Source organism: Papio anubis, chromosome 2 (assembly GCF_008728515.1).
Source record: "Papio anubis isolate 15944 chromosome 2, Panubis1.0, whole genome shotgun sequence".
Classification (NCBI taxonomy): domain Eukaryota; kingdom Metazoa; phylum Chordata; class Mammalia; order Primates; family Cercopithecidae; genus Papio; species Papio anubis.
In genome coordinates, this window is record NC_044977.1 from 31,857,172 (window position 1) to 31,884,785 (window position 27,614).

The 27,614-nt window shown below is 36.5% G+C and overlaps 1 protein-coding gene across 14 annotated transcripts in view; it reads right to left on the bottom strand.

Annotated features, from left to right (window-relative positions):
• Positions 1–1,027: 1,027 nt before the first annotated feature.
• Positions 1,028–27,614, bottom strand: part of SLC9C1 (solute carrier family 9 member C1) — a 136,740-nt gene continuing 110,153 nt past the window's right edge. For 10 of the 14 annotated variants that reach the window (XM_021934036.2, XM_021934035.2, XM_021934032.2 and 7 more), the window contains 6 exons: positions 26,422–26,553; positions 26,103–26,288; positions 24,522–24,648; positions 15,164–15,222; positions 11,893–11,978; positions 1,028–1,414 (listed from right to left, as the gene is read on the bottom strand). In XM_021934036.2, coding sequence (XP_021789728.2) covers positions 11,925–11,978; positions 15,164–15,222; positions 24,522–24,648; positions 26,103–26,288; positions 26,422–26,553 — 558 coding nt within the window. In that variant the 3' untranslated portion in view covers positions 1,028–1,414; positions 11,893–11,924. Of the gene's footprint in view, positions 1,415–11,213; positions 11,616–11,892; positions 11,979–15,163; positions 15,223–24,521; positions 24,649–26,102; positions 26,289–26,421; positions 26,554–27,614 lie in introns of those variants that run through there. The other 4 variants (XM_021934028.2, XM_021934030.2, XM_021934034.2 and 1 more) reach the window with 4 other exon arrangements.

The following is a 27,614-nucleotide window of genomic DNA, read 5'->3' on the forward strand; positions in this document are numbered from 1 at the left end:
TTGGTTGATGAATTTGGAAGTAGAACCTGGACATTCTTTGTTAATCCCCTTCTTCCTGATATTTTTTGGAGTAAATTTAGTCTTAGAAATCCTGCATTTTCTACTGTTCTCAGCTATGCATTAAGCTTAATGACAAATGCCTACAGTAGTCAATCTTTCCAATTCTAGGGTAAAGAAGGCAACCACATGATCTAATGTCAGCTCCATGAGTAACAATGGTGAGCTTGTGAATGTTTTAATCTCCATCTGCTTTAACCCTTTATCACAATTTTCAGTTGGTTCAGAACTCAGGAGAGGAGGGGTTCTCATTAATGGGATTCCTTAAACACTTAACAGCTGTCAGGTCATCATCACTGGGAAAAAAAACTGGTTATGGTTAGTTGTGGAGAGAAGTGGTAGCAGTTTGATTTGACTTTGTCAGCAGAAACAAACCAAGCTATCTTTTCTACAAGGACACTTTTGTGACAGGAGCCGCCATACTTGGCTTCTAAAACTGTGCCCACCACTGGTTATTTGGCATAGCATTGAGATTTCCAAACCCCCAGGTGGAAGTCTGGCTCTGAAGACGTAGCTTTAAATTTTTATTAATTCTTCAGATATGTATTTAGGGCTTACCATGTTAGAGGGATATGTTTTATAACTTGTTTTCAAATCTCTGCTCTGCCTCTTCCTAGTTGTAAGATTTTCAGTTTACTCATTCATAAATTGGGAATAATTGTACTTACCTCATATGATTGTTACAAAATGAGTTCATCATAACTCTATGGCATGTGTTGGATGCCTAAAACAGAGAAAACATGGACTAACTCGTCACTGTTAAGACTATTTTCTCAAATTACACGCCAGGCATTGTGCTCATTGCTGTGAGTATAATGGTGAATAAAATGATTACTGAAAGTTTCACTTAGGCCTAAGTTGCCTGATTCAGTCTGAATCAGTTTTCATTCCTCACTATTGTAATTCTCTGAGAGCTACCGAGATGAGTGAAGTGCAATGAGTGAAACGAATCAATACTTGGATCAAGAACAACATTTAAACTATATTTTAATACATTTTATTTTTCATAAAGTGAACCAAACCATCATTGCTGTAAGAGCAACATGCAAAATATCTAGATTGCTATAAACTTATTTTCTGGCTCTAAGACTAAAATTTACTCTAAGAATTTCTAAAATGTTTTGTATATTTAAAATAACGAATATTTTAAATCAAGGAAATTTTGCAAAAAGTATATGTGTTGAACTGGCTGGTCTCAAGGTCCAAACTTCTTTTCTGCTTAGCACCAAGGTCGTCCACACAGGATCCAACTTGATGTTGCTCCTTCTTGATGTAGGGAAGTGTGTTTCTGCAGCAGGACGCCTCTCAGCCACAGCATTAATACATGCTTTGGTCTTCATAACAATCTCACTCGTTCCTAATAGAAGTGTAAAGAAAAAACAAAAACATAGAGGGCTTTGGTATTTTTCAACATTGACTTACAACCCAGAGTAGGATGTATTAGAGGGTCAATTTGATTCCCATAAGAAACACTTGGTCATTTTTGCTAAGGCCAAGGAAGGAATTGAGCACGTGAGTGTGAATCCCTTGTCATTCATAGAGTGGTGGCAGAATGATTTAACCTAGGAGTCAGAGTCTGAGACGCCGCTGATGCCTGCTAAAATGAACAGGTATAGTTTATGGATTGTCAGGAGGAGGATTGTCCATTGTGAGAAGCATTGACTTAATCCATTACCACTCATTGAGCTTCAGTTCAGACTATAAAAACCCCTTCTCATCAAACCAGTATTGCTGAATGCAAAGGGTGTTAAGAAGAAATAAATAACTTTCAAATAATTTATATTTCTATAATGTTTAACAGTTTCACAATCATGTTTTTGATTATAAAATCAATAGAACCACATAAAATGAGAGAAGTGAACAAAACCACTCCTACTCTCATCCTTCTAATTCCATAATTAATTTGTATTGATCTTTTTGAGACCCTTTTCATGTCAAAAGATGTGTATGTGTTGTATGTTGCATATTTTGCCTTCCTCTTCATATTTTACATTGACCTATACAACCAACCCTTTTAATGGTTGCATGATATTTCCTCATATGGATGTTCTGTAGACAATCTTGTTGTTAGACACTTGAGCTCTTTCTTTTGTCATTAAAAGTAGTGGTGCCTTGGATATTTTATACACATTTACTGTAAGAATAATTTACTTTAGATTAATTCCTGGAAGTATAATCACTAATTCAAAGTGTGTGAGCATTCTTCTAACTTTGTTACAAGTTGTTATTACTCTTCTACCAGCAAAATATGAGAAAATCAATATCTCTCAATTTTCATCTATTTCCTCTTCTATTTCAAAGGAAATAGATTTTACCAATGAATAAAAAATTTGTCAATTAAAAAAGCAAATGCTAATACTTTATTTTTTTTAATTTGCATTTCTTAGATTACTATTTTCCCCATTGTTAGGTATTGTCTTTTACTTGAATTAGTTGTTCATAGTTTGCCTGTTGAAATTACAGTGTTTTCCTAATCATCTTGTACACATTATTCCAAGGTACAGATATTGATCTTATTGTAAGCAATTAATTCTTTTTTTGGACCATTCTTGAACTGCTTTTATTATTATAGGATTATATAAGAAACTGCTGACTTGGGTGTCCTCCTGCCAAGAAGATTATCAATCTCCAGCACCTCCTTATATTTCCTTCTGCTTTCTATGACAGTATTACTTTCTTGAGGTAAAAGAGATTAATGCATTAAACATTACCTAAATCATTCTGACTTAAATTCAATATACAAAAAAGAGAATATCTGCTGATAATATATGAAAGTATTCTTTGGGAAATAATTTTTAAAAAATCTTTTTTTTTCCAATTTTTATTTTAGATTCCGGGGATACATGTGCAAGTTTGTTACCTGGGTATATTGTGTTATGATGGGCTTAGGATTCAAGTAATTCCATCACCCAGGTACTGAGCATAATACCCAGCAGTTAGTTTTTCAACCCTTGACCCCTCACTCCCTTCCCTCTGTAGAAATCCCCGGTGTCTAATGTTGCCATCTTTACATCCACGAGTACCCAATGTTTAACTCCCACTTATAAGTGAGAACATGCAATATTTGGTTTTCTTTTGCTGTGTTAATTTGCTTAGGATAATGGGTTTCAGCTGCATCCATATTGCTGCAAAGGACATGATTTGGGTCTTTTTTGTGGCTGTATAGTGTTTCATGGCATATATGAACCACATTTTCTTCATTCAACCCACCACTGATGAACACCTCAGTTGATTCCATGTCTTTGCTATTTATTGTAAGTGGTGCTATGATGAACATGCAAGTGCATGTGTCTTTTTGGTAGAATAATTTGTATGTATATATAATCCCCAGTAATGCCATTGCTGCATCAAATGGTAGTTCTGTTTTAAGTTCTTTGAGAAATCTCCAAACTACTGTCCATAGTGGCTGAACTAGTTTACATTCCCGCTAACAGTGTATACGTTTCCTTTTCTCTGCAGCCTCCTCATATCTGTTGTTTTTGACTTTTTAATAACAGTCATTCTGAATGGTGTGAGATAGTATCTCATTGTGGTTTTGATTTGTATTTCTCTAATGATTAGTGATGATGAGCACTTTTTCATGTTTGTTGGCTGCTTATATGTCTTCATTTGAGACACATCTGTCCATGTCTTTCATGCATTTTTAATGGGGTTGTTTTTTGCTTGTTCAATTGTTTAAGTTCTTTATAAATTCTGGATATTAGGCTTTTGTCGGATGCACACTTTGGGAGTATTTTCTCCCACACTGTAGGTTGTCTGTTTATTCTATTGATAGTTTCTTCTGCTATGCAGAAACTCTTTAGTTTAATTAGGTCCTCCTTGTCAGTTCCTGTTTTTGTTGCAATTGCTTTTGAAGACTTAGTCATAAATTATTTGCCAAGGCCAGTGTGGAGAATAGTGCTTCCTAGGTTGTCTTCTAGGATTCTTATAGTTCGAGGTCTTACATTTAAACCTTTAATCCATCTTGAGTGAAGTTTTGCATACAGTGAAAGGTAGGGGAAAGAATGAAATAGTTTCAGTTTCATTCCTCTGTATATGGCTAGTCAGTTATCCTAGTACCAGTTATTGAATAGGGAGTTCTTTCCCCATTGCTTGTATTGTCAACTTTGTTGAAGACTAGATTGTTTATGGGTTCTCTATTCTGTTCCATTGGTCTATGTGTCTGTTTTTGTACCAGTAGCATGCTGCTTTGGTTACTATGCTTTTATAGTATTGTGATGTCCTGGCTTTTTGTTTTTTTTTGTTTGTTTGTTTTTGTTTTCTTTTTGAGACAGAGTCTTGCACTGTCACCCAAGCTGGAGTGCAATGGCATGATCTTGGCTCACTGCAACCTCTGCCTCCTGGGTTCAAGTGGTTCTTCTGCCTCAGCCTCCTGAGTAGTAGGGATTACAGGTGCCCACCATGAAAACCAGCTAATGTTTTGTATTTTTAGTAGAGACGAGGTTTCACCATGTTGGCCAGGGTGGTCTCAAACTCCTGATCTTGCAATTCATCCACCTCGGCCTCCTAAAGTGCTGGAATTACAGGCATGAGCCACCACACACAGCCATTTTTTTCTAATTCTGTGAAAAATTATGTTGGTAATTCAATATGAATAGTGTTGAATCTGTAGATTTTTTTGGGCAGTATGGCTATTTTAACAATATTTATTCTTCCAATCCACAAGCATGGAATGTTTCTTCATTTGTTTATGTCATCTGTGATTTCTTTCAGCAGTATTTTGTCATTCTCTTTATAGAAATCTTTTACCTCCTTGGTTGCATGTATTCCTAAGGTTTGTGTGTGTGTGTGTGGATATTGTAAATGGGAGTGTGTTCTTGATTTGACTCTCACCTTGACCATTGGTGTATAGAAATCCTACTGATTTTTGTACATTGGTTCTGCATCCTGAAACTTTGCTGAAGTTGTTTGTCACCTCCAGAAACCTTTTGGTAGAGTCCTTAGGGTGTTTTAAATATAAAATCATATTGCCCGCAAAGAGAAATAGTTTGACTTCTTTTTCTTATTTGGATGACTTTTATTTCTTTCTTTTGCCTAATTGCTTTGGCTAGCATTTCTAGTATTATGTTGAATAGGAGTAGTGGGAATGGGCATCCTTTTCTTGTTCCAGTTCTCAAAGGGAATGGTTCCAGCTTTTGCCCATTCAGTATGATATTGGCTGTGGACTTGTCCCAAAAATAATAGGAGCTTGATGGCTCCTATTATTTTGAAGTGTGTTCCTTCAGTGCCTAGTCTGTTGAGGCTTTTTATCATGAAGAGATATTGGATCTTATCAAAAGCTTCCTTTATGTCTACGGTTTTGTTTTTGATTCTGTTTATGTGGTGAACCACAGTTATTGATTTGCTGGATGTTGAACCAGACTTGCATCCCAGAAATAAAGCCTACTTGATCATGGTATATTAACTCTTGATGTGCTGCTGGATTTAATTTGCTAAAATTTTGTTGAGAATTTCCACGTCTATGTTGATTGGGAATATTGGCCTGTAGTTTTCTTTTTTCATTGTGTTTTGCCAGATTTTGGTATTAGGGTGATGTTGGCTTTGTAGAATGAGTTAGGGAGGAGTTCCTTCTCATTGATTTTTTTTGAAATAGTTTCAGTAGAATTGGTACTAGCTCTTCTTCTCTTTGTGTATCTGGTAGAATTTGGCTGTGAATCCATCTGCCCTGGGCATTTTCTTTTTTTTTTTTGGTTGGTAGGTTTTTTTTTTATGGATTCAATTTTGGAACCTGATATTGGTCTGTTCAGTTTTTCAATTTCTTCCTGATTCGATCTTGGGAGATTGTGTGGTCCCAGAAATTTATCTATTTGATATGGTTTGGCTCTGTTTCCACCCGAATCTCATCTTAAATTCACACATGTTGTGTGAGGGACCTGATGGGAGGTAGTTGAATCATGGGGACATCTTTCTTGTGCTGCTCTCATGATAGTGAATAAGTCTTATGAGATCTGATGATTATATAAGGGAGAGTTTCCCTGCCCAAGCTCTCTTCTCTTGTCTGCCACTGTATGAGATGTGTCTTTCACCTTCTGCCATAATTGTGAAGCCTCCCAGCCACATGGAACTGTAAATCCAGTAAACCTCTTTCTTTCATAAATTGCCCAGTCTCAAGTATGTCTTTATCAGCAGCACGAAAATGGACTGATACACCATTTCGTCTATATTTTCTAGTTTGTGTGTGTAGAGGTGTTTATAATAGTCTCCAAGGATCTGTTGTATTTCTGTGGGATTGGTTACAATGTCACCTTTGTCATTTCTGATTGTGCTTATTTGGATCTCTCTTTTTTCTTTAATCTAGCTAGTGATCTACTGATTTTGTTTATCCTTTCAAAAAACCGACTTTATTTCCATTGATTCTTTGTATGGATTTTTCTGTCTTAATTTTGTTCAGTTCTCTGATTTTAGTTATTTCTTTTCTTCTGCTAGTTTTGTAGCTCATTTGTTCTTGTTTTTCTAGTTCCTCTAGTTGTGAAATTAGACTGTTAATTTGAGATCTTTCTAACTTTTGAGGTAGGCATTTAGTGTTATAAACTTTATGCTTAACACTGGTTTTGCTGTATCCCAGAGACGTTGGTATGTTGTGTCTCTGTTTTCATTTATTTCAAAGTATTTTTTTGATTTTTGCCTTGATTTAATTGTCTCCTGAAACATCAGTCAGAAGTCAATTGTTTAATTTCCATGTAATTGTGTGGTTTTGAGAGATCTTCTTGGCATTCATTTCTATTTTTATTCCACTGCTCTCCAAGAGTATGGTTGGTATGATTTTGATTCTTTTGAATTGATTGAGACTTGCTTTATGGATGAGCATGTGGTCAATCTTGGAATATTTTTTGTGTGCAGATGAGAATAATATATATTGTGGTTGATGGGTGGAGTATGCAGTAGATGTCTATTAGGTCCAAGTGTTGAGTTAAAGTCCAGAATTTCTTTGTTACTTTTCTGCCTCAATCTGTCTAATATTGTCAGTGGGGAGTTGAAGTCCCTCACTATTATTGTGTGACTATCTAAGCCTTTTCATACATCTAGAAGTATGTGTTTTATGAACTTAGGTGCTCCAATATTGGGTGCATGTAAATTTAGGATGGTTAAGTCTTCTTGTTAAATTGAATCCCTTATCATTACATAATGCACTTCTTTGTCCGTTTTTACTGTTTCCAATGTAAAGTCTGTTTTATCTGATATAAAAATAGTGACCCCTGCTCTTTTTTATTTTACATTTGCATGGTAGATCTTTCTCTAGCCCTTTACTTTTAGCTCATTGCTGTCATTATGTGTGAGATGGGTTTCTTGAAGGATAGGTCTTGTTTTTTAAATTCAACGTGCTACTCTATGCCTTTTACATGGGGGTGTTTAGACCATTTACATTCAAGATTCATATTGATATGTAAATTTTGATCCTACTATGAAGTTGTTAGCTGTCTATTGTGCAGTTTCTATTGTGCTTTTGTTTTATATGGCCTGTAAGGTATGTACATAGGTGAGTTTTTGTGGTAGCAGGTGCCATTCTTTTGTTTCCTTGTTTAGAACTCTCTTAACAGTCTCTTGTAAGGGTGGTCTCATGGTAATGAATTCCCTTAGCACTTTCTTGTCTGGAAAATATTTTCATTTTCCTTTACTTATAAAGCTTAGTTTGGCAAGATATGAAATTCTTGGTTGGAATTTTCTTTCTTTCAGAATGGTGAATATAGGCCCCTAGTCTCTCCTGGCTTGTAAGGTTTCTGCTGAGAAGTCTGCTGTTAGCCTCATGGAGTTCCCATTGTATGTTATCTACCCTATTTCTCTGACTTTAAAATTTTTTCTTTGGCATTGACCTTGGACAGTCTGGTGATGTGTTGGGGATGTTCATTTTGTATACTGTCTCTAGGTTTTTGTATCTGGATATCTACATCTCTAGCAAGATTAAAGAAGTTTTCTTGAATTATTTCCTGAAATATATTCTACAGGTTGTTTGACTTTTCTCCTTCTCTGGGGAACGCCAATAATTCATAGGTTTGATCTCTTTATATAATCCCATATTTCTCAAAGACTTTGCTCATTTTTAAAATTCTTTTAAACTTTATTTCAGGCAGACTGGGTTAGTTCAAAAGAGTGGTCTTCAAGCTCTGAAATTCATTCTTCTCCTTGGTTTAGTCTATTGATAAAGTTTTCAATTGTATTTTGAAAATTTTTGGGTGAGTTTTCCGATTCCAGAAGCCCTGATTGATTTTTTTTTAAAGTGTTTATCTCTTCTTTCATTTCCTGGATTGTTTTAAGGTTTCTTTGTGTTAATTTCCAACTTCATCTTGGATCTCATTAATCTTCCTTACAATCCATGCTTTGACTGCCTTATCTGTATCTCTGAGTTTACATTTTGGTTAGGGACCATTGCTGGAGAGCTAGTGCAATCCTTTGGTGGTGTTACTACATTCAGATTTTTCATGGTGCCAGAATTCTTGCATGGGTTCTTTCTCATCTGGAGACACTGGCACTTCTAATTTTTGTAATTCTTTTCATGTGAGTAGAATTTTCCTTTTTTCCCTTTAACAATATTATTATTAGTTTATTTTTTTTATTTTTCCCTTCCCTTTTCCCCACTCCCTAGGTGGTATGACTATACAGAATACTGTTTTGGCTTTGCTACTATAGCTCTATGTCTTAATAAGACTTTTGGCAGGTTTTATATTGGGCTGTTCAGTTCATCCTACAAGCGTGTAGATGGCACTTACAGTAAGAGCTGGCTGTGGCCAATGTGTTTAGGTATATACTTGATCCATGTTTACTGGCAGAAACTATTGTTTTAGGCAATGGACTAATTCCTAATATGCACAGTGGTCTGAGTTCTCTGCTCAGCCCTGAGGGGATGGGGAGTAGGAGCCATAAAGGGTGTGTCTTGACTGGGCAGGTCTTTCTGCAGGTCTCCTGATAGCAGGTGCAAGAACCAGTGCCAACAGAGAACCAGTGGGGTGTCCTCAGGTACTCACTGGTGTGTCTGGGAATGGAGTTGGGAAACCTTGGCTCTGAGTTCTCTGCACAGGGATGTGGGGCAACCTAAGCTCCTAATCTAGAAGAGTGGGTGCTTCAGATGCATGAGATCTGCTTGTGTGTGGAGCAGAGATGGCCCCCCTGCACCAAGACCTCTGCACAGGAGGGGTAGGATGACTCAGGGTGCTGGTCCAAGGAAGCAGGTGCTCTGAATGCCTGCAGATCTGTGTGAGCATGGAGCAGAGAAGGTCCCCCTGTACCAAAATATCTGCACAGGAAGAGAGGGGAGCAGTTAGGTCAGGCTGCTGATCCAGTGAGTGCATAATCTGAATGCCTGGAGATCTGCCTGGGCATGGAGCAGACAGTCCCAGCGCATCATGATTCAGGAAGGGTGGGGTGGCTCAGGCTGTTGAACCAGGTCAGTGGGTACTCTGAATGCCTGGTGATCTGCCTGGGCATGAAGCAGAGAGTTCCCACACACCAGATCTCTCTGCACAGAAAGGATGGGGTGGGTCAGGTTGCTGATCCAGTGAGTGAGTAATCCAAATGCCTGGAGATCTGCCTAAGTGTGAAGTGGAGAGAACCCTGCCGTACCATGATCTATGTGCAGAAAGGATGGGGTGGCTCAGGCTCTTGAACCAGGCAAACAGGTACCCCAAATGTCTGGAGATCTCCCTGGGCTTGAGGCAGAGACAGCCCTTCTGCACCACAATCTATGTCTAGGGAGGATGGCACAGCTTAGGTTGCTGAACCAGGTGAATGGGTATTCCAAATGCCTGGAGGTCTGCCTGGGTGTGGAGCAGAGAGCCCCATTGTACCATGATCTATGTCCAGAAAGGGTTATATGGCTCAAGCTGCTGAACAAGGCAAATGGGTGCTCTGAACACCTGAGATCTGACTGGGTAGGGAGCAGAGGGAGCCCCACTGCACCATGATCTGTGTCCAGGAAGGGTGGGATGGCTTAGGATGCTGAACAAGGAGAATGACTGCTCCAAATACCTGTATTTCTACCTGGAGTTTGAGCAGAGAGGGCCCCACTGCACCACAGTCTCAGGGGAGCAGGATAAGGCATCTAGCAATGGCACATACAGATAAGTTCCTGGTTGCCAGGCTGGCCCTGGCTGCAAGTCTCACTACCCGGGAGAAAATACAGGTGTAGCAGTTTTCCTCCTACCCTAGACTTGCAATGGGGAAAAGCACAATTCTAGCACCTACTGTTGAGGCACTTTCCACAATTCTGGCAGTGTTCTGCTCCAGAACAGGGTGTTCAGTCTCTGGCTTGAGACTAAAATGCCTGCATAGCCACACTGCTCAGTCACCCAAGAATGACTGACTTTTCATGTGACTGGATTAAAAATGGCATCCTGCTCTCATCCCAGGTCTGGGAAAATGTCTACAACTTTCTCCAGTGCCTTTCTCCTAAGTTAACTCAAGGGCTAGGGGGAAACCAAGTGGTCTCCCTTGGCCTGGGTTGCTTGGATCTCCAGTAGAAAGATGAGTCACAAAGGGAAGCTCTCTACTTCTCTCATATACTGGAGCTTCACTCACTTTTATGAGGTAGATGCCGTCATGGGGGGTGTTTGCCAGTGTTCTCCTCTCTGGGATCTGGGGTGTCCCTCATGATTCCAGTGGATTCCCATTTTCCTTCTTGAATTTCCTTCTATGCTCACGGAGGTAATTTTTATGCACTATCTTGCTATTTCCAAGTGGCTGAGGCACACTGAAAGCCTCTAATCTGCCATTAAATTCATCTTGCAAATACTTTTTCAAAGGGTATTTTAAGCTTTTAAATCTACTTTTAAATATGGCCACATTTTAAAATATGGAGGTGGCATGGAAGAAATATATATACATTATATATATATACACACATATATATTTTGAGATGAAGTCTCACTCTGTTGCCCAGGCTGGAGTGCAATGGCATGATCTCAGCTCACCGTAACCTTGACTGCCCGGGTTCAAGTGATTTTTCTGCCTCAGTCTCCTGAGTAGTTGGGATTACAGGCATCTGCCACTGTGCCTGGCTAATTTTTGTATTTTGAATAGAGATGGGGTTTCACCGCCTTGGTCAGGCTGGTCTTGAACTCCTGACCTCATGATCCATCCACCTTGGACTGCCAAAGTGCTGGGATTACAGGCGTGACCCACCGTGCCCAGCCTGAAGAATTACATTTTTAAAATGGAGATAAACCTATTTATCTGATGGCTTTTATTTTTTAACTTAGTGATATGATTTATGTAACATAAAATCACATAAAGCATACACACACAAATATTTCCCCATAGACACATTTTGAACAGTTAACTGTCAGACTGTCGTCCTCATTGTTCCCCAAAAGTCTTGCTTTCCTTTATCTTCTCTCATGAACATCCTCTTCCTTTCTTTACAAAGATTTTGCTAATTCCCACAGCCAGCCATTTCTCTCTTGAATTCCTTTAACTTCAGCTGGTGTTATCCACAGTGTATCCTTTGTGGTTAATTGCCTTCTGGTAGGTTTTGTCTTCTTAACTAGAACACAAACACTTGAGAAGTGAAGTCATAACTTATCTTTTTATATCTTCCAACAGTACATGGTAGCCTGAAAAATAACCTGCTAAATTGAGAAAAGCCAAGTTGTGAGATTGAGTAGCAGTATATATAGAGGAAACCAGAATACTATGAAGTTTTCAGAAATCTAGATAAAGGAGTCTTATTTTAAAGTTAATTCTCTAAATCACAGCTTAGAAATACTGTAATTAGAAGAATCATCTGACTAGTGGAAAGAGCTATAATTCACACTGTCACATAAAGGGCAAGTAACTTTGGCTTCAGTCTGTATCTCCAGGGATAGATGTGCTCCTGATCCTACTGAGGAAACCAGAGTGGCTTACCTGACTTTCCTAGGTTTATTCTAAGGGACTTCTTACAGTTGAACTTTGTCATTGAGATCATTAAGAAAATGTGCAGGCTCTTGCATCTAGAAATTGAGACAGGAAACAGGACTCAAATTCTGAGACTGTTAATAAGGGTCAGATTTATAAAGCAGGGCTGGTAGAATTCAGTCTACAGAGCAGGGAGCAAGGCTGGGGACTCCTGGCAGTGGCAGTACTGTGTGCTCCATCCTGGGATTCAAAACACTTCGTTACTTGATGTGATGATAGACGTTTTTGAAAGGGGCCTGCCCCCCACACCTGTGGGTATTTCTCGCAAGGTGGAGACGAGAGACTGAGAAAAGAAATAAGACACAGAGACAAAGTATAGAGGAAGAAAAGTGGACCCAGGGGACCGGCGCTCAGCATATGGAGGACCTGCACTGGCATTGGTCTCTGAGTTCCCTCAGTATTTATTGATCACTATCTCTACCATCTCAGAGAGGGAGATGTGGCAGGACTACAGGGTAATGGTGGGGAGAGGGTCAGCAGGAAAACATGTGAGCAAAGGACTCTGTGTCATAAATAAGTTTAAGGAAAGGTGCTGTGCCTCGATGTGCATGTAGGCCAGATTTATGTTTAACTTTACACAAACATTTCAGTGCAGTAAAGAGCAGTATTGCTGCCAGCATCTCTCACCTCCAGCCATAAGGTGGTTTTCTCCTATCTCAGAAAATAGAATGTGTGATCGGGTTTTACACTGAGACATTCCATTCCCAGGGATGAGCAGGAGACAGATGCCTTCCTCTTATCTCAACTGCAAAGCGGCTTTCCTCTTTCACTAATTCTCCTCAGCACAGACCCTTTACGGGTGTCGGGCTGGGGGACATTCAGGTCTTTCCCTTCCCACGAGGCCATATCTCAGGCTGTCTCAGTGGGGAGAGACCTTGGACGATACCCAAGCTTTCTTGGGCAGAGGTCTCTGTGGCCTTCCGCAGTGCATTTTGTCCTTGGGTACTCGAGACTGGAGAATGGCGATGACTTTTACCAAGCATACTGCCTGCAAACACATTTTTAACAAAGCACATCCTGCACAGCTCTAAATCCATTAAACCTTGAGTCGATACAGCACATGTTTTTGCGAGCACAGGGTTGAGGCTAGGGTTACAGATTAGCAGCATCTCAAGGCAGAAGAATTGTTCTTAGTACAGACCAAAATGGAGTTTCCTATGTCTACTTCTTTCTACATAGACACAGTAACAGTGTGATCTGTCTTTCCTTCCCCCACAACTTTGATGGACTTTTTATTACGTAAAGAGAAAGCCACAATCCCGGAATGGTAGTGATGAGAAAAGGTTTTGGGATCCTGGGAAGAGAGCTGACTCTAACACAGCCAGGTTCTAACTTCAGGGAGAAAAAGCATCTACTAAACAACGAAATTTGATGATTTTCTTTACATGTCTTAATAGCCAATTTTCGTGTCATTTAACAAACTTTTATTTTCACACTCCTGCTTCATTAACAGCCATCATGCCATCATTTTTTTTAATTGATGGAAAAGCAACACTCTTTGAGGCTAGGTACATGAAAAACATTAGTTTTCCTCCTTCGATCCCTCCAAATATACTAAGGTAGCATTGCTAAAAAAAAAAAAAAAAAAAAGAAAAAAGGAAAAAAAAGATGGTCTTGTCAATGGGCTCTAGAAGTCATCTAATACTTTATTTTAAATGTCCTCCTCATCTATTTTTCTATTGTTATCTCCCTTTGCTATTCTCTAGCCTTCAGGAGCAACTGTGTTTGGAAGAATTAGAATAGGTGCATGTATCCATGTTTTTCAGAGAATATGGGAAGAGTCAAAGATGTTTGGAGAAGTAGTTTCCTGTCTTGAGAAGGCATGAGCCGAAAATAATGGAAACTGTGTATAGGAATTGCTTCTTTGTGCCAAGGACTGTGCAGTGTACTTTTCACTTCTTTGATCTCTACAGAGGTGGGTATTGCTATTATCACTCTTTTGTAGACAAAAAAATGATGCTTATGTAGGTTAAAAAATTTGCCCAAGGTCACATGGCTATTAAGTGGTAGAATCTAGAGTCAAATCCAGAAAGTCTCATACTTGACCCTTATGCTATTCTGTCATGAATTCCATTCAACAGGCAATAAATAGGAAAGGTTTCAGGAAACTTTTTCCCAAGAAGTCTCCAGAATACTTTTTGGAGAGAGTGAACATCCTTCCTTCATGAGGGATGGAAACTTGGGTACTGGAGAAGTGTGTTGTCCTCTTAAAAGCCAGGGCACTTGGATGAGGAACATCTTCAACTTATCACAGAGCCTATGATCATCTTTCATTCAACATATATTTCTGAAGAGATGTTGGGGACAAAAGGAGTGTCTGTTCTCAGAGGTTTATGTCTAGTGCTAATAGAACAAATAGGCTTAATCGATGTAAAATAAGTATTTAACAACTAAATACACAATTTTATGGCTTGCGTGTTCATAGCAGACATGTATCAGATTCTGAATATTATAATCAGCATCTTCTGGAGCAATATAACCAATCTGGCAGAGACTAAAGCTAAAAATGAACTCTCCAGCACATCTGGAGTCCATGCGATTCAGACACAGACAGGATGGTGTAGATTTGGTGGAGTATTTTAATTAGATTTCTCTCTGCTCAGTTTCAGTTCCAGAGTCCTATAGTGTTTCATAGCTTGGAATCCTATTGTGAAGTTGGCTCAAGATTTTGAGGATCTCAAGATCCCCAGGGTCATAGAGGAACATGAAATTGATCAATATTTGTGGGACTTTCTGAATAACTTAGGTTAACTGGGATATATTTTATTAGAGCATTTATTATTGAGCTGCTTCTTTCTGTCATGCACTGTGAACACAGGGCAAACTGCTTTCAGGCTTAAAGATCCCAGATGCATAGCTGAGGTAGCACTGAAAGACTTAAGGTCAGTCCAGATTTTAGCACTCCAAGAGGGAATGGAAAGGGCTCGGGTGTGCTAGCACTGTAGCCATCCTGGTAGTGCCCTGTTGCTAATGTGATTCAAGACAGATATTCTGGCATCCCTTGAACTTTGTTTTTCTTTGTCATTTCTCTAATACTTCTCTAAAAATAAGTATAATTTCCACTGTACCCAGTGATAAAATAAGTGTTTTACACCAAAATCTACAAAATGACTAGCAGATGAACTTTATCAGAATAAGAGAAACACATTGGTAGTTTCCATAAACTCTAGACTCTCTTTTACCCAAAATAAAACCTTTAGAAAGGCTGCTTTAAATTCACCTCCTTAACATTTGTTTTTGTTTCTTCTTGAATGCCTGCTTCCAATGTTTCAGTTGAACCTGATTCAAAAAAAAAAAAAAAAAAAAAGATGTTAATTCAACCACTGAAACAAGTGACTATTTCTATTAGTCCAACTATCAGATTAGATCAGATTCAAATCACTCACACTCAGAATCTGTGATCTGAAATTGGTGGTAATCTCATTTGGTTTAAAAAAAAAAAAGGTCACATTTTAAAAAGTGATTATAAGTCTTTTATTGTGGAGATTATATAATAAATGTGCAAAAAGTTTGGAAAGTAGAGCGACAAAGTCATCTATCACTCCAATATCCCAAAATACTTTTATATTAATATGTATTGAGGGCCAGGCATGTTGCTGGCAATGAGGATACATAAGAAAGCAGAAGAGTTAAGATTCATGTCTTCTAGGAGTTCTACTTAGTAAAACAGACAGACTAGCAAACATACAAAGAAACATGACATGGTAAAAACAGGACTGTGTGTATGTTGGGCTATGGGAGCACACAGGAGAGTCACATAGTGCAGTTTTGTGAATTTGGGATGTATCAGTGATGGCTGCTTGGAGAAAAAGCTGAGATTTCAAGGATAAGGAGTTAGCTCCATGAAATGAGGAGATGTGGGGAAGAGGATGTATAGAGAATTTCAGGAAAAATGAACAATATGGGGAAAGGCTCAGGAATGGGAGGCCACCAGGTCTTCTATATCAGGTGAACCATTTGTAGTTTTGTATGGCTAGGTTTTAAAGAGTGGGGAGAGAAGGTAGCAGGTGAAAGGGCAGATGGTGAAGGGCCCAAAACTATGCCCTGTATATGCTTTATCATTTTTAAAAGCAGAGAATCAAGGTATTTTATTTTAATTTTTTTGACAATTTAAATATTTTATTGATATATATTAGTTGTACGTATTTTGGGGGTACATATAATACTTTGATGCCCGTATACAATGGGTAATGATCAAATCAGAATAATTGGGATATTCATCATCTCAAATATTTATCTTTTCTTTGTGTTGAGAACATTACAATTCTTCTCTTCTGGCTAGTTGGAAATTACTATAATTACTATAATTAACTATAATTACTGTACTACTGAATACTAGAACTTATCCCTTCTAATTGTATTTTTGTATCCTTTAGTCAACTTCTCTTCATCATCTCCTTTCCCTTTCCTTCTCAGTCTTTGATAACTATTATGCTACTGTATACTTCTATAAGATCCACTTTTTTAGTGACCACATATGAGTGAGAACATGTTGCATTTGTCTTTCTGTGCCTGGATTATTTAACTTAAGATAATGATCTCCAGTCTCAAACACATTGCAGCAAATGAGAGAATTTTATTGTTTTTTACAGCTAGATAATATTCCATTGTGTATATACACACATACACACATACACACACTGCATTTTCTTTATGCATTTGTTGATGAACACTTATGTTGATTTCATATCTTGGGTGTTTGAACAGTGCTGCAATAAACATGGGAGTGAAGACATTGCTTCAACATACTGATTTTATTTCTTTTGAGTATATACCCAGCAGTGGGATTGCTAAATCATATGGTAATTCTAATTTTAGTTTTTGTTTTCTTAAAGAAACACTGTACAGTTTTCCATAATGGCTGTACTACTTTACATTTCCACCAATAGTGTACAAGTGTTCCCCTTTCTTGGTATATTTTCAAGTATTTTAAATTTTTTGTCTTTTTGACAGTAGTCATTCTAAGGTGAAATGATATCTCATTGTGGTTTTGATTTGCATTTCTCTATTTTTAGTGATGTTGAGCATTTTTTCGTATATATGTTGGTCATTTGCATGTCTTCTTTAGATAAATGTCTCTTCAGATGTTTTGCACATTTAAAAATCGAGTACTTGTGTTTTTGCTATGGAGTTATGTTCCTTATATATTCTGGTTAGTAATCCCGTATCAGATGAATAGTTTGCAAATATTTTCCGTTATTCTGTAGGTTGTCTCTTCACTTTGTAGACTGTTTCCTTTGTTGTGCAGAAGCTTTTTAGCTTGATATAATCCCACTTATTTATTTTGGCTTTTGGTTGCCTGTTCTTTTGTGGCCTTAGGCAAAAAAATCTTCAGACAGGCTGAGTGAGGTCCTATAGCATTTTCCCAACTTTTTTTGCTTTTTTTTTTTTTTGTGGTTTTACAGTTTTAGGTCTTAAATTTAAGTCTCTAATCCATTTTGAGTTGTTTTTTCTATATGGTAATAGATGGGAACCTTGTTTCACTCTTCTGCATATGGATATCCAGTTTCTCTAGCACCAATTATTAAAGAGACTGTCCTTTTCCCAATATATGTTCTTGGTGCCTTTGTTGAAAATGAGTTGGCTATCAGTGCATGGATTTATTTCTGGATTCTTTATTCTGCTCCATTGATTGAAGTGTCTGTTTTTATGCCAGTACCATGCTGTTTTGGTAATTGTAGCTTTGTAGTATAATTTGAAATCAGGTAATGTGATGCCTCTGGTTTTGTTCTTTTTGCTCAGGACTGCTGTGGCTATTCGGGGTCTTTTGTAGTTCCCTATGGATTTTAGGATTTTTTTTTCTGTGTCTGTGGAGAATGCCATTGACATTTTGATAGGGTTTGCATTGAATTTACAGATTGCTTTGGGTAGTATAGACCAATTTAACAATATTAATTATTCCAGTCTATGAACATGGAATATGTTTTATTTTTTTGTGTGCCTTCTTTGATTTCTTTCAACAGTGTTTTATAGTTTTTCTTGTAGAGATCTTTCACTTCTTAAGTTAAATTTATTCCTAAATATTTTATTTTTTTGTAGCTATTGTAAATAGGATTGCTTTCTTCATTTCTTTTTCAGACTGATCACTGTTAGCCTATATAAATGCTACTGATTTTTTGTATGTAGATTTTGTATCCTGCAACCTTACTGGATTTGTTTATCAGTTTTAAGAGTTTTTGGTGTGAAGTCCTTAGGTTTTTCTAAGTATGCTATCATGTCATCTGCAAACGAGAATACTTTGACTTCTTCCTTTCCACTTTGGATACCTTTATTTTTTTCCTTCACCTAATTGCTCTGGCTTGGACCACCTGTACTATGTTGAATAGTAGTAAAAGTAGACATCCTTTTTTGCTTCAGATCTTAGTGGAAAAGCTTTTTAAAATTCTTCCCTGCTTAATATGTTATTAGTTGAGGGTTTGTCATATATGTCACATTTATTGTGTTGAGGTATGTTCCTTCTATATTCAATTTGTTGATGATTTTTATTATGAAATGATGTTGAATTTTATTGAATACTTATTCTGCATTTACTGAAATGATCATAGGGTTTTCATCCTTGATTCTGTTGATGTAATACATCATATTTATTGATTTGCATATGCTGAACCATCCTTGCATCCTTGAGATGAATCCCACTTGATCATGATGAATGACCTTTTTAATGTGTTGTTGAATTTAGTTTGCTAGTATTTTGTTGAGGATTTTTGCATCTATGTTGATCAAGGATACTGGCCTGTAGTTTTCTATTTTTCCTGTGTCCTTTTCTGGTTTTGGTATCAGGATAATGCTGGCTTAGTAGAATAAATTTAAAAGTATTTCTTTCTCTTCAATTTTTTGATATAGTTTAAGTAGAATTGATATTAGTTATTATTTAAATATTCATTAGAATTCAGTAGTGAACCCATTAGATCCTGGGGTTTTCTTTAATGGGAGACTTTTTATTATGGCTTTGATCCTGTTATGTGTTATTGGTCTGTACTGGTGTTCTGTTTCTTGATGTTTAAATTTTGATAGGTTGTATGTGTCCAGGAATTTATCCATTTCTTCTAGGTTTTTCAATTTGTTGGTGTATAATTTTTCATAGTAGTCTATGATGATCCTTTGTATTTCTGTGGTATCCGTTGCAATCTTTATTTTTTAATTTCTGGTTTTATTTATCTGGGTTTATCTCTTTTTCTTAGTCTAGATAAGGTTTTGTTAATTATCTTTTTTAAAAAACAATTTTTTTTGCCAAATTTTAAAATCATTATTATTTCCAATTTTATTTATTTATGCTCATTTATTATTTCTTTCCTTCTACTAATTTTGGGTTTGGTTTGGTCTCGCTTTCAAGTTCACTGAGGTTGTCATTAGATTTTTTTTAAGTGTTTCTATTTTGGGGGTATGGGCATTTATTGCTATAGACTTCCCTCTTAGTACTGGTTTTGCTGTATCTCATAGGTTCTGGAATTTTGTGTTTCCATTTTCATTTATTTCAATAAATTTTTAAAAATTTCCTTTAATTTCTAAATTGATCCATTGGTTATCTAGGTGCATGCTTTTTAAATTTCATGTATTTACGCAGTTTCCATAGTTCCTCCTCTTACTGATTTCTAGTTTTATCCCATTGCAGTCAGAAAAGACATTTGATATAGTTTTGACTTTTTTTAAATCGTTGAGACTTGTTTTGTGGCTTAACATGTGGCCTATCCTGGAGAATATTCCATATGCTGATAAGAAAAATGTATATTCTGCAGCAGTTGAATGAAATACTCTGTAAATGTCTGTTAGGCTCATTTGGTGTAGAGTCTAGTTTAACTCCAATGTTTGTTAATTTTCTGTCTTGATAATCTGCCCATTGCTGTAACTGGGGTGTTGAAGTTCCCTACTACTATTGTATTGCAATCCACCTCTCCCTTTAGATCTCTTAATATTTGCTTTACATATCTGGGGACTCTGATGTTTAGCACATATGTATATTGACAACTGTTATATCCTCTTGTTTAATTGACCATTTTTTAAATATAATGACCTTTTTTTTTTTTTTTTTTTTTGTAAAGGTTTTGATTTAAGGTCCATTTTATCTGATATAAGTATAGCTATTCTTCCCCTTTTGGTTTCTGTTTGTATAGAATATTTTATTCTATCCCCTCATTTTCAGCCTACATGTATCTTTATAGGCAAAGAGTTCTTCTCATAGGCAGCATATAGTTGGGTTTTTAAAAAATTTATTAAGCCATGCTTTGTCTTTTGATTGCAGAATGTAGTCCATTTACATTCATTGTTACTACTAATAGGTAAGGACTTGCTACTGCCATTGTCTTACTTGTTTTCTAGTTGTTTTGTAACTATTCTCCTTTCTTCTTCCTTTCTTACTATCTTCCATTGTGGTTAGTCATTTTTTCTGGTAGTATGTTTTAAATAAGTTACTTAAAACTAATACCAACTTAACTTTCATTGCAAAAAAGAGAGAGAAGAAACAAACACACAAACAAAAACATCTGTATGCAGCAATTCCCTCCTTACCCCACATTTTGATTTTTAATGTCACAATTTGCATTTTATATTGCTTATCTCTTTAAAATTGTCATAGTATATTTTAAATATTCTGTCTTTTATTCTTCTTAGTAGGGATATAAGTGATTCACACACCATGATTACCAAATTAATGTAACAATCACATTGATAATATTTTCTTTCCATTTGAAGAATTCCCTTTAGCATTTCTTATAGGACAGGTCTGGTAGTGATAAATGCCATCAACATTTTTTTTTGTCTGGGAAAGTCCTTATTTCTACTTTCTTTCTGAAGTTTAGCTTTTCTGAGTATAGTATTTGTGCTTGGCAGATTTTTTTTTTTTTTCTTCAGCACTTTGAATATATCTTTCTACTCCTCCTGGCCTGTAAGGTTTCTGTTGAGAAGCCTGCTTTCAGGCATATTGGATTTCCCTTACATATTATTTCCTTCTTTTTTTCTTCATTGCTTTTGCTCAAAAGTCCCTTTTCCTTTCTTTATCTTTGGCTTTTGAGTACCTAATTATAATGTTTTGGGGTATTCTTATTTGAGTTAAATCTGATTGATGACTTAATCTTTTTGTATCTAGATATTTATCTCTTTGTCCAGGTCTGTAAAGTTTTCTGTTATTATTTATTAAGACAAACTTTATACACCTCTTTCTTTCTCAGTTCTCTTTTTAACTTCAAAAACCAAAATATTTGTTCTTTTGATGTTGTCACCTAGACCTTGTAAGATAGCTTTATTGTTTTATTCTTTTTCTCCTCTGATTGTATTTTTAACTAGACTCTCTTCAACTTCACTGATTCCTTCTTCTATTTGATCAATTCTGCTGTTGATGCTATTTCATTAATTTTATTTTCAGCTTTAGGACTTCTGTTTGATTTTTTAAAATTTTGATCTCTGTTAAATTTCACTGATAAACTTCTGAATTCATCCTGTGTTTTCTTGAAATTCAGAGAGTTTCCTTAAAACATTTTTTTGAATTCTTTGAGAGATCACACATCTCCGTCATTTTAGGGTTGGTCTCTGACATGTTATTTTGTGCATTTGGTGAGGTCGTATTGCTCTAAATATTCTTGATGCTTGTGGACATGTACATTGAGGGATTAGGTATTTATTTTAGTCTCCACAGTTTGCCTTTGCCTGTCCCTGTCTGCCTTTGGAGAGCCTTCCATGGATTCTGGCAGACTGATTGTTTAGTTACCCGAATCTGTCATCACTGGAGCCCTTTCAGCACTAGAGGATGCTTACCAAGACTCTCACAAGGATTTCAAGGTTGATGTAGTTTTAAGGCCCAGATGGACCTGGGGAAGTCCCAAGGAGGGTTCTGGTGTTGTGTGGGAGTGCTGGTCTGGAAACGGTCCCAATGGCCCAGATGGATGTGACTCTTTGTCCATCTCTGCAGGGATATGTTGGGTCCCTGATTTCAGTGAGAGGGGTTGAAATTGAGGCTGGGCCCCTTTGGGATCTGCCAGAGAAAGGAGGCTGATGGGCCTGTATTGTTGGCTTAGTTGGGCATGCATTACCCAGCAGGTCCCTGCACAAGCAAGGCAATTCCTTGACTGTAGCTGAAGGAGCCAGAGCTGAGACTGTCCCCTCAGGATCTGCTGTGGGACAGAGGCTGGAGAGGTCAGTCTTGCTTCGGAGTAGTGCACATTACCCAGCACAGACAGGATAGCTCCCTGATGCAGCAGGAGGGGACAAAGCTGAGACAGAGCCCTCTGGGGATCTGCTGTGAGATGAAGGTTGGTATGCCTGTCACATCAACTCATATAGGTATGTGTTTCCTAGTAGGTCCCTGAACAGATGGGATAGTTCCCTGACTGCAGCAGGAAAGGCTGGAGCTGAGATTGGGTTGATTTGGGATCTGCTGTGGGACACAGGCTGGAGAGTCTTGTCTTATTGCTTCAGAGGGGCATGCCTGGCAAGTTTCAGCACAGAGGGGGATAGTTTACTGGTGGCAGTGGGAGGAGCCAGACCTGAGACTTGGTGCCATCAGGATCTGCTGTGAGTTGGAAGTTGGCAAGTCTGTCAGGGGGGCTCAGACTCCCTGGTTGTGTGATATTGGTGATTCTCTCTCTAGATCCTTGTGTGAGCAGCTCTGAGCTGGGACCTCAGCTGAGGGTTGTTGAAGCCAAACCACAGGGAAACTTTCAGATTCATCACTGAGATAGATGTCAGCAGGCAGGTGAGTTTCTCTGCCAAGGCACAAGTATGCATGATACTTCCCAGATCCCTTGACAGATGGTTTTGGATTCAGGCTCAAGACCAAATGAGGAAGGAGCCAAGTCCCTTGGAGGACAGGATAATTTCAGGACTTGAATGGGGAAGCAACCTTGTAGTATCAGCTACCTGGAGTCAATCTGCATTCTCAAAATGATGCCCCTAAGTTGTGAGCTACATGAAGACTTCACAAACTCCTACCTAAATTTTGAGGCTCCTGCAGAGAGGCTTTGGGCCATGTATGGGGACAGAATTCTTTTTTTGTTGTGGGATATATGAATGGATTACCTTCTATTCCATTATCTTGGTTATGCTACTCTGTATATGCTTAATCTTAAGGTCAGTGGGGACCCATACAATGACAGTATTTTGTGTCCACATAGATGTAAAATTATATGATTGTACATAATAAAGATTAAATTCATTTAAATTAGTAACAATGTTATATTCTTGGTATTTTTACTTGATGTATATCACTGGTTTTTCTTTAACTTTTAGTTTAGGTTTGGGGGTACATGTGAAGGGTTTGTTACATATGTAAACAGGTTGTCACAGAAGTTTGCTGTATATATTATTTCATCACCTCGGTATTAAGCCTAGTACCCAATAGTTATCTTTTCTGCTCCTCTCCTCCCTCCCATCCTCCCCCTTCAAGTAGACCCCAGTGTCTGCTATTTCTTTCTTTGTATCACTGGTTTTTCAAAAGTTATAATATGGAAAATCAAGTTTTTAATGCTTATATAACATTCAATCACGTTGACTGATGTACTGATTTAGTTAACCATTCATTTATCATTATACATTTTTATTATTTCTTATATTTTATTTTTATAAATAATGCTCAATTATCATTTTCTTTTTTAGCTTTATATATCTTTAGGATAAATATTTAGACATATTATTTAGTCAAAGGATATAAACTCTTTTTTGGCTTTTGGAATCTCCTGATTAATTTACTTTATTGTTTGCATTGCTATTAATAAAGTAAGAATGTGTATCAGATTCACTACATTGGTTTGGTCAAGAGGTATTATAATTCTTACAAAATTTCACAAATTAAATAGACCAAATACATAATTTGTTTCTGTAAATATTAACAGCATTGAACATTTTCCACGTTGTGTTTTCAATGCAAGTTTTCACCTGTGAATTGTCTTTGGTTTATCTCTTGATTGGTAATATTTTTTATAGACACAGGGTTTTAAAATTGATTTCTATATTTCTAAATTTTGAACATTATTTCTCCTTTAGTGAATTGATCAATTAAATTCTATTATTATTACTTATTCAATAATTTTTAAATTTTTAAAATTTATCTCAAAATTCAATTTAAAATTTTTGATTGATAATGGAAAACTTAAATTAAATTTTTAAATTTGTCTCAGAAGTATTTTTCAAATTTTAATCAAGGGCTTAATAGTAGTGATTAAATAATCATATATGTTATGATTAAAGTTTTATCTATTAAAATCTGTATGAAGAATAGGCTTTATATTAAAGTTATTCATCCAGTTCCAGTGATTTATGTTTGTTGTTCAGACAGGACAATGGTATTTTTAATGTTATTGCTATATAACATATCTTAATTTGGGGGAACAGTTAGTAATTCCCTCATTAACCTTTTTTCGTATCATTTTGATAATTATGCACTTTTGTTCTTATGGATGAAATATATAATAATTTAAAAACATAACTTCAATATTGTCTGCCTGAACTCATACATTGAATAGCAAATATGGCAGTTAAAAGGATTCCTCAATACATTAGGCAGAATGCAAACAACAGTTTCCAAATATACATAGGACTATTTTATAAAGGAAAAGTAAGTTCTTACAATTGCTCAAAGAAATCTAACTCACGCATTAATCCTGGCGTAAGAGAACTTTTATGTTTAGGAATAAACTTTCTAATATTCCATCTGAATGCTTTCATGTTAGTCGGAGTTTGAATAATCACTACTTTTGTGAAATCTTCAATACCTTGTATCTGAAAGTTGACAGAATGCAAGTTAATTTCTGAGCAAATATCCTACTATTAAAAATTCTCTAGTAAGCTGCTATTTCTGACTTTCTCTAAGTATCTGGGAAAAATGGAAAATATTAAATCAACACAAATAAAAATGATATCTTAAAATACTTGGGTATGTTGGTTTTGCAAAAGTCAATATTCCATATACATTCATTGATTTTTAAATATTTCTATTCCATATGAAAAAATGATTAAGAATGAATCACCAATGGCCCTTTAAAAATCATCCAGAGACTTTTTCTACATGGCAGAAAGAAAGTTTAATGAAAAGAATTAATAGAAATATTTCAAAATATTCTTCCATCCTGTGGTTGTTTTCAACATAGTTTGAATCACATTGGTACCCAAATCCACAATGAGTAGGGCTCTGTGTCTACGGAAGTAAGTAGAGAAAGTTTACCAGGCTTCAGGCTCTTGCTTGACTGTCTAAATTCTCAACAAGCACCCACACCAAATTTCTGTTATGTGTTCAAGGATAGAGGTAGAGAGCAGCATAGTGGAGAACGTTTCACTTCCTGTCATTAAGCATTACGTCAGTGCTGCTGATGTCCACTTAGAAAATTTTCTTATGATCATTTCTCACCTTGGGATCCCTCCCATCCCCATTACACTTTTTTCTTATGTCCAAAATCTACCCTGTAAGTGCTTTCATCCTAGCTGTAAAATATTTTGTTAATATATTTACTTATTTCTTTCCACTTGGTTGAGAGATCTCTGGAGGATAAGTTGTAAGTATCTTTTTTTTATCATTTCAATATATAGCACTATATACAAGCATATTTTAAATAACTCTGAGTCCTCTTTGAATTACTTTTTGTAGCTGTATCTTTCATGTTCCCTGATTCCTTTTGACATGTGCCTCTCTGATCCTCCCCCAACACAAAACAATACACACACAAACATACTTCTTTCCTTCTTTACATGGCTCAGGTTCTCATTTTGATTGTCAGGGGAACTCAATTAACAGTTTAAATATGAGAAGATGTTCACTTTCAAAGCAGCTGTGGAAATACTACTAATACTCAATTCAGCATCAGTCTGGCAGAACGTTTCTAGAGCATTGTGGGTACAGTTTTTCTGCAACTTGTGAGTAAAATAAATGCACCCTCTTTTGCAATGAATAACTGTACCAAAATCTAACTGTAGCCAAAATGTCCAGCTTGGCCTTCATAGGCATTGGATAGGAATAGCTTATGCTTGGGCTAGCAAGTGCCAAAGCAGTCAATGAACTTGGTGCATGTGGGCGTATGTGGGTGTGGTTGTGGGTATGAGTGAGTGTTTATGGAGTGGTGGGAAAAGGGAGAAGATTGGAAAGTGAAAAGCTTAAGATTATACTGACAGTTTTCCTGATGTTAATACATTGTTGGACATATGGCATGTTGACCTGAAGACAGGAATCAATATTTCTTTACCTGATGGCATGTTATAGGAATTAAGAAAGGTGCTCTATAAAATTTTCGTAACTGACAATCTTCTACAGCTCCATGTATGAGGATAACATAGATTACATTTTCATCATAGATATCAGTTTTGGTGGTCATTGGTATATCTTCTATATAAATATTAGAGAGCTTTAGTTGCATCTTGTAGTTCCAATCCTGTTTTAAAAACACAATTTCAGTCTATTATTAGTTTATGAAGTTTAATATATATTCATAAATAGTCAATTATAAAGTTTTAATGCCATTCCATTCAAAGAAAGAAAGACAAGTTTATACAAGCACTTCCTACCTCATAAGACAAGTGTTCTCTGATTTTTCTGGCTGTAATAGCGAGTCCAATTTTTAGCCACATTTTATGTTCAATGAGAGGAGAGCATTGCTTAAAAGCATCATACAAGTGAGTTTTGGGAATAAAACATGTCTGGAAAAGAAGGATGTAAATTTGGTATTTTATTTTGTGCACTACGTTTTAAGGAATAAAGTTTTTTTGTTTATGTACACTATTAAAGCTAATAATTTAATTAGGTAAGATTCACATAATAGCTTGGAAACTTAATAAAATGTGTCTATCAGTGAAAATTAGTATGTTCTTTCCCTATGTTCTTATTGACTTTGTCAAAGTCAGTTGGCTGTAAAATGTGGCTTTATTTCTGGGTTTTTAAATTTGGTTCCATCCATGTATGTGTATATTTTTATACCAGTATCATGCTGTTTTGATTACTATATCTTTATAGTATAATTTGAAGTTAGGTGATGTGATTCCCCCAGCTTTGTTCTTTTTGCTTAGGATTGCTTTGGATATTTGAGCTCTTTTTTGGTTCCATATAAATTTTAGGATAGTTTTTTCTAATTCTGTGAAAAATCATGGCATTTTGATAGATACTGCATTTGATCTATAGATTGCTTTGGGCAGTGTGGTCATTTTAACAGTACTAATTCTTCTGATCCATGAGCATAGCATGTTTTCATTTGTTTGTGCCATCTAAAATTTCTCTCCATAAATGGTATTGGGAAAATTTGATTGCTTTATGCAAAACAATAAAACTAGACCCTTTATCTCTCACCCCATTTTAAAAAATCAACTCAAGATGAATTAAAGACTTAAACGTTAGATCCCAAACTATAAACATGCTGGAAAAAATCCTAGAGAAAACTCTTCTGGACATTGGTGTAGGCAAAGAATTAATGACTAAAACCCCAAAAGCACATGCAACAAGAACAAAAATAGACAAATGGAACATAATTGAACTAAATAGCTTCTGTACCACAAAAATAAATAATCAAGTGAACACGTAACCTATTCACTGTGAGAAACAAAAACCCTGCAGAATGGGAGAATATATTTGCAAACTATGTGTCTGACAATGGACTAATGTCCAGAATTTACAAGGAATTCAAATAGCCTTTCTGACTAGTGTAACGTGATATCTCATTGTGATTTTCATGAGCATTTTTCTGATGATTAATGATTTTGAACATTGT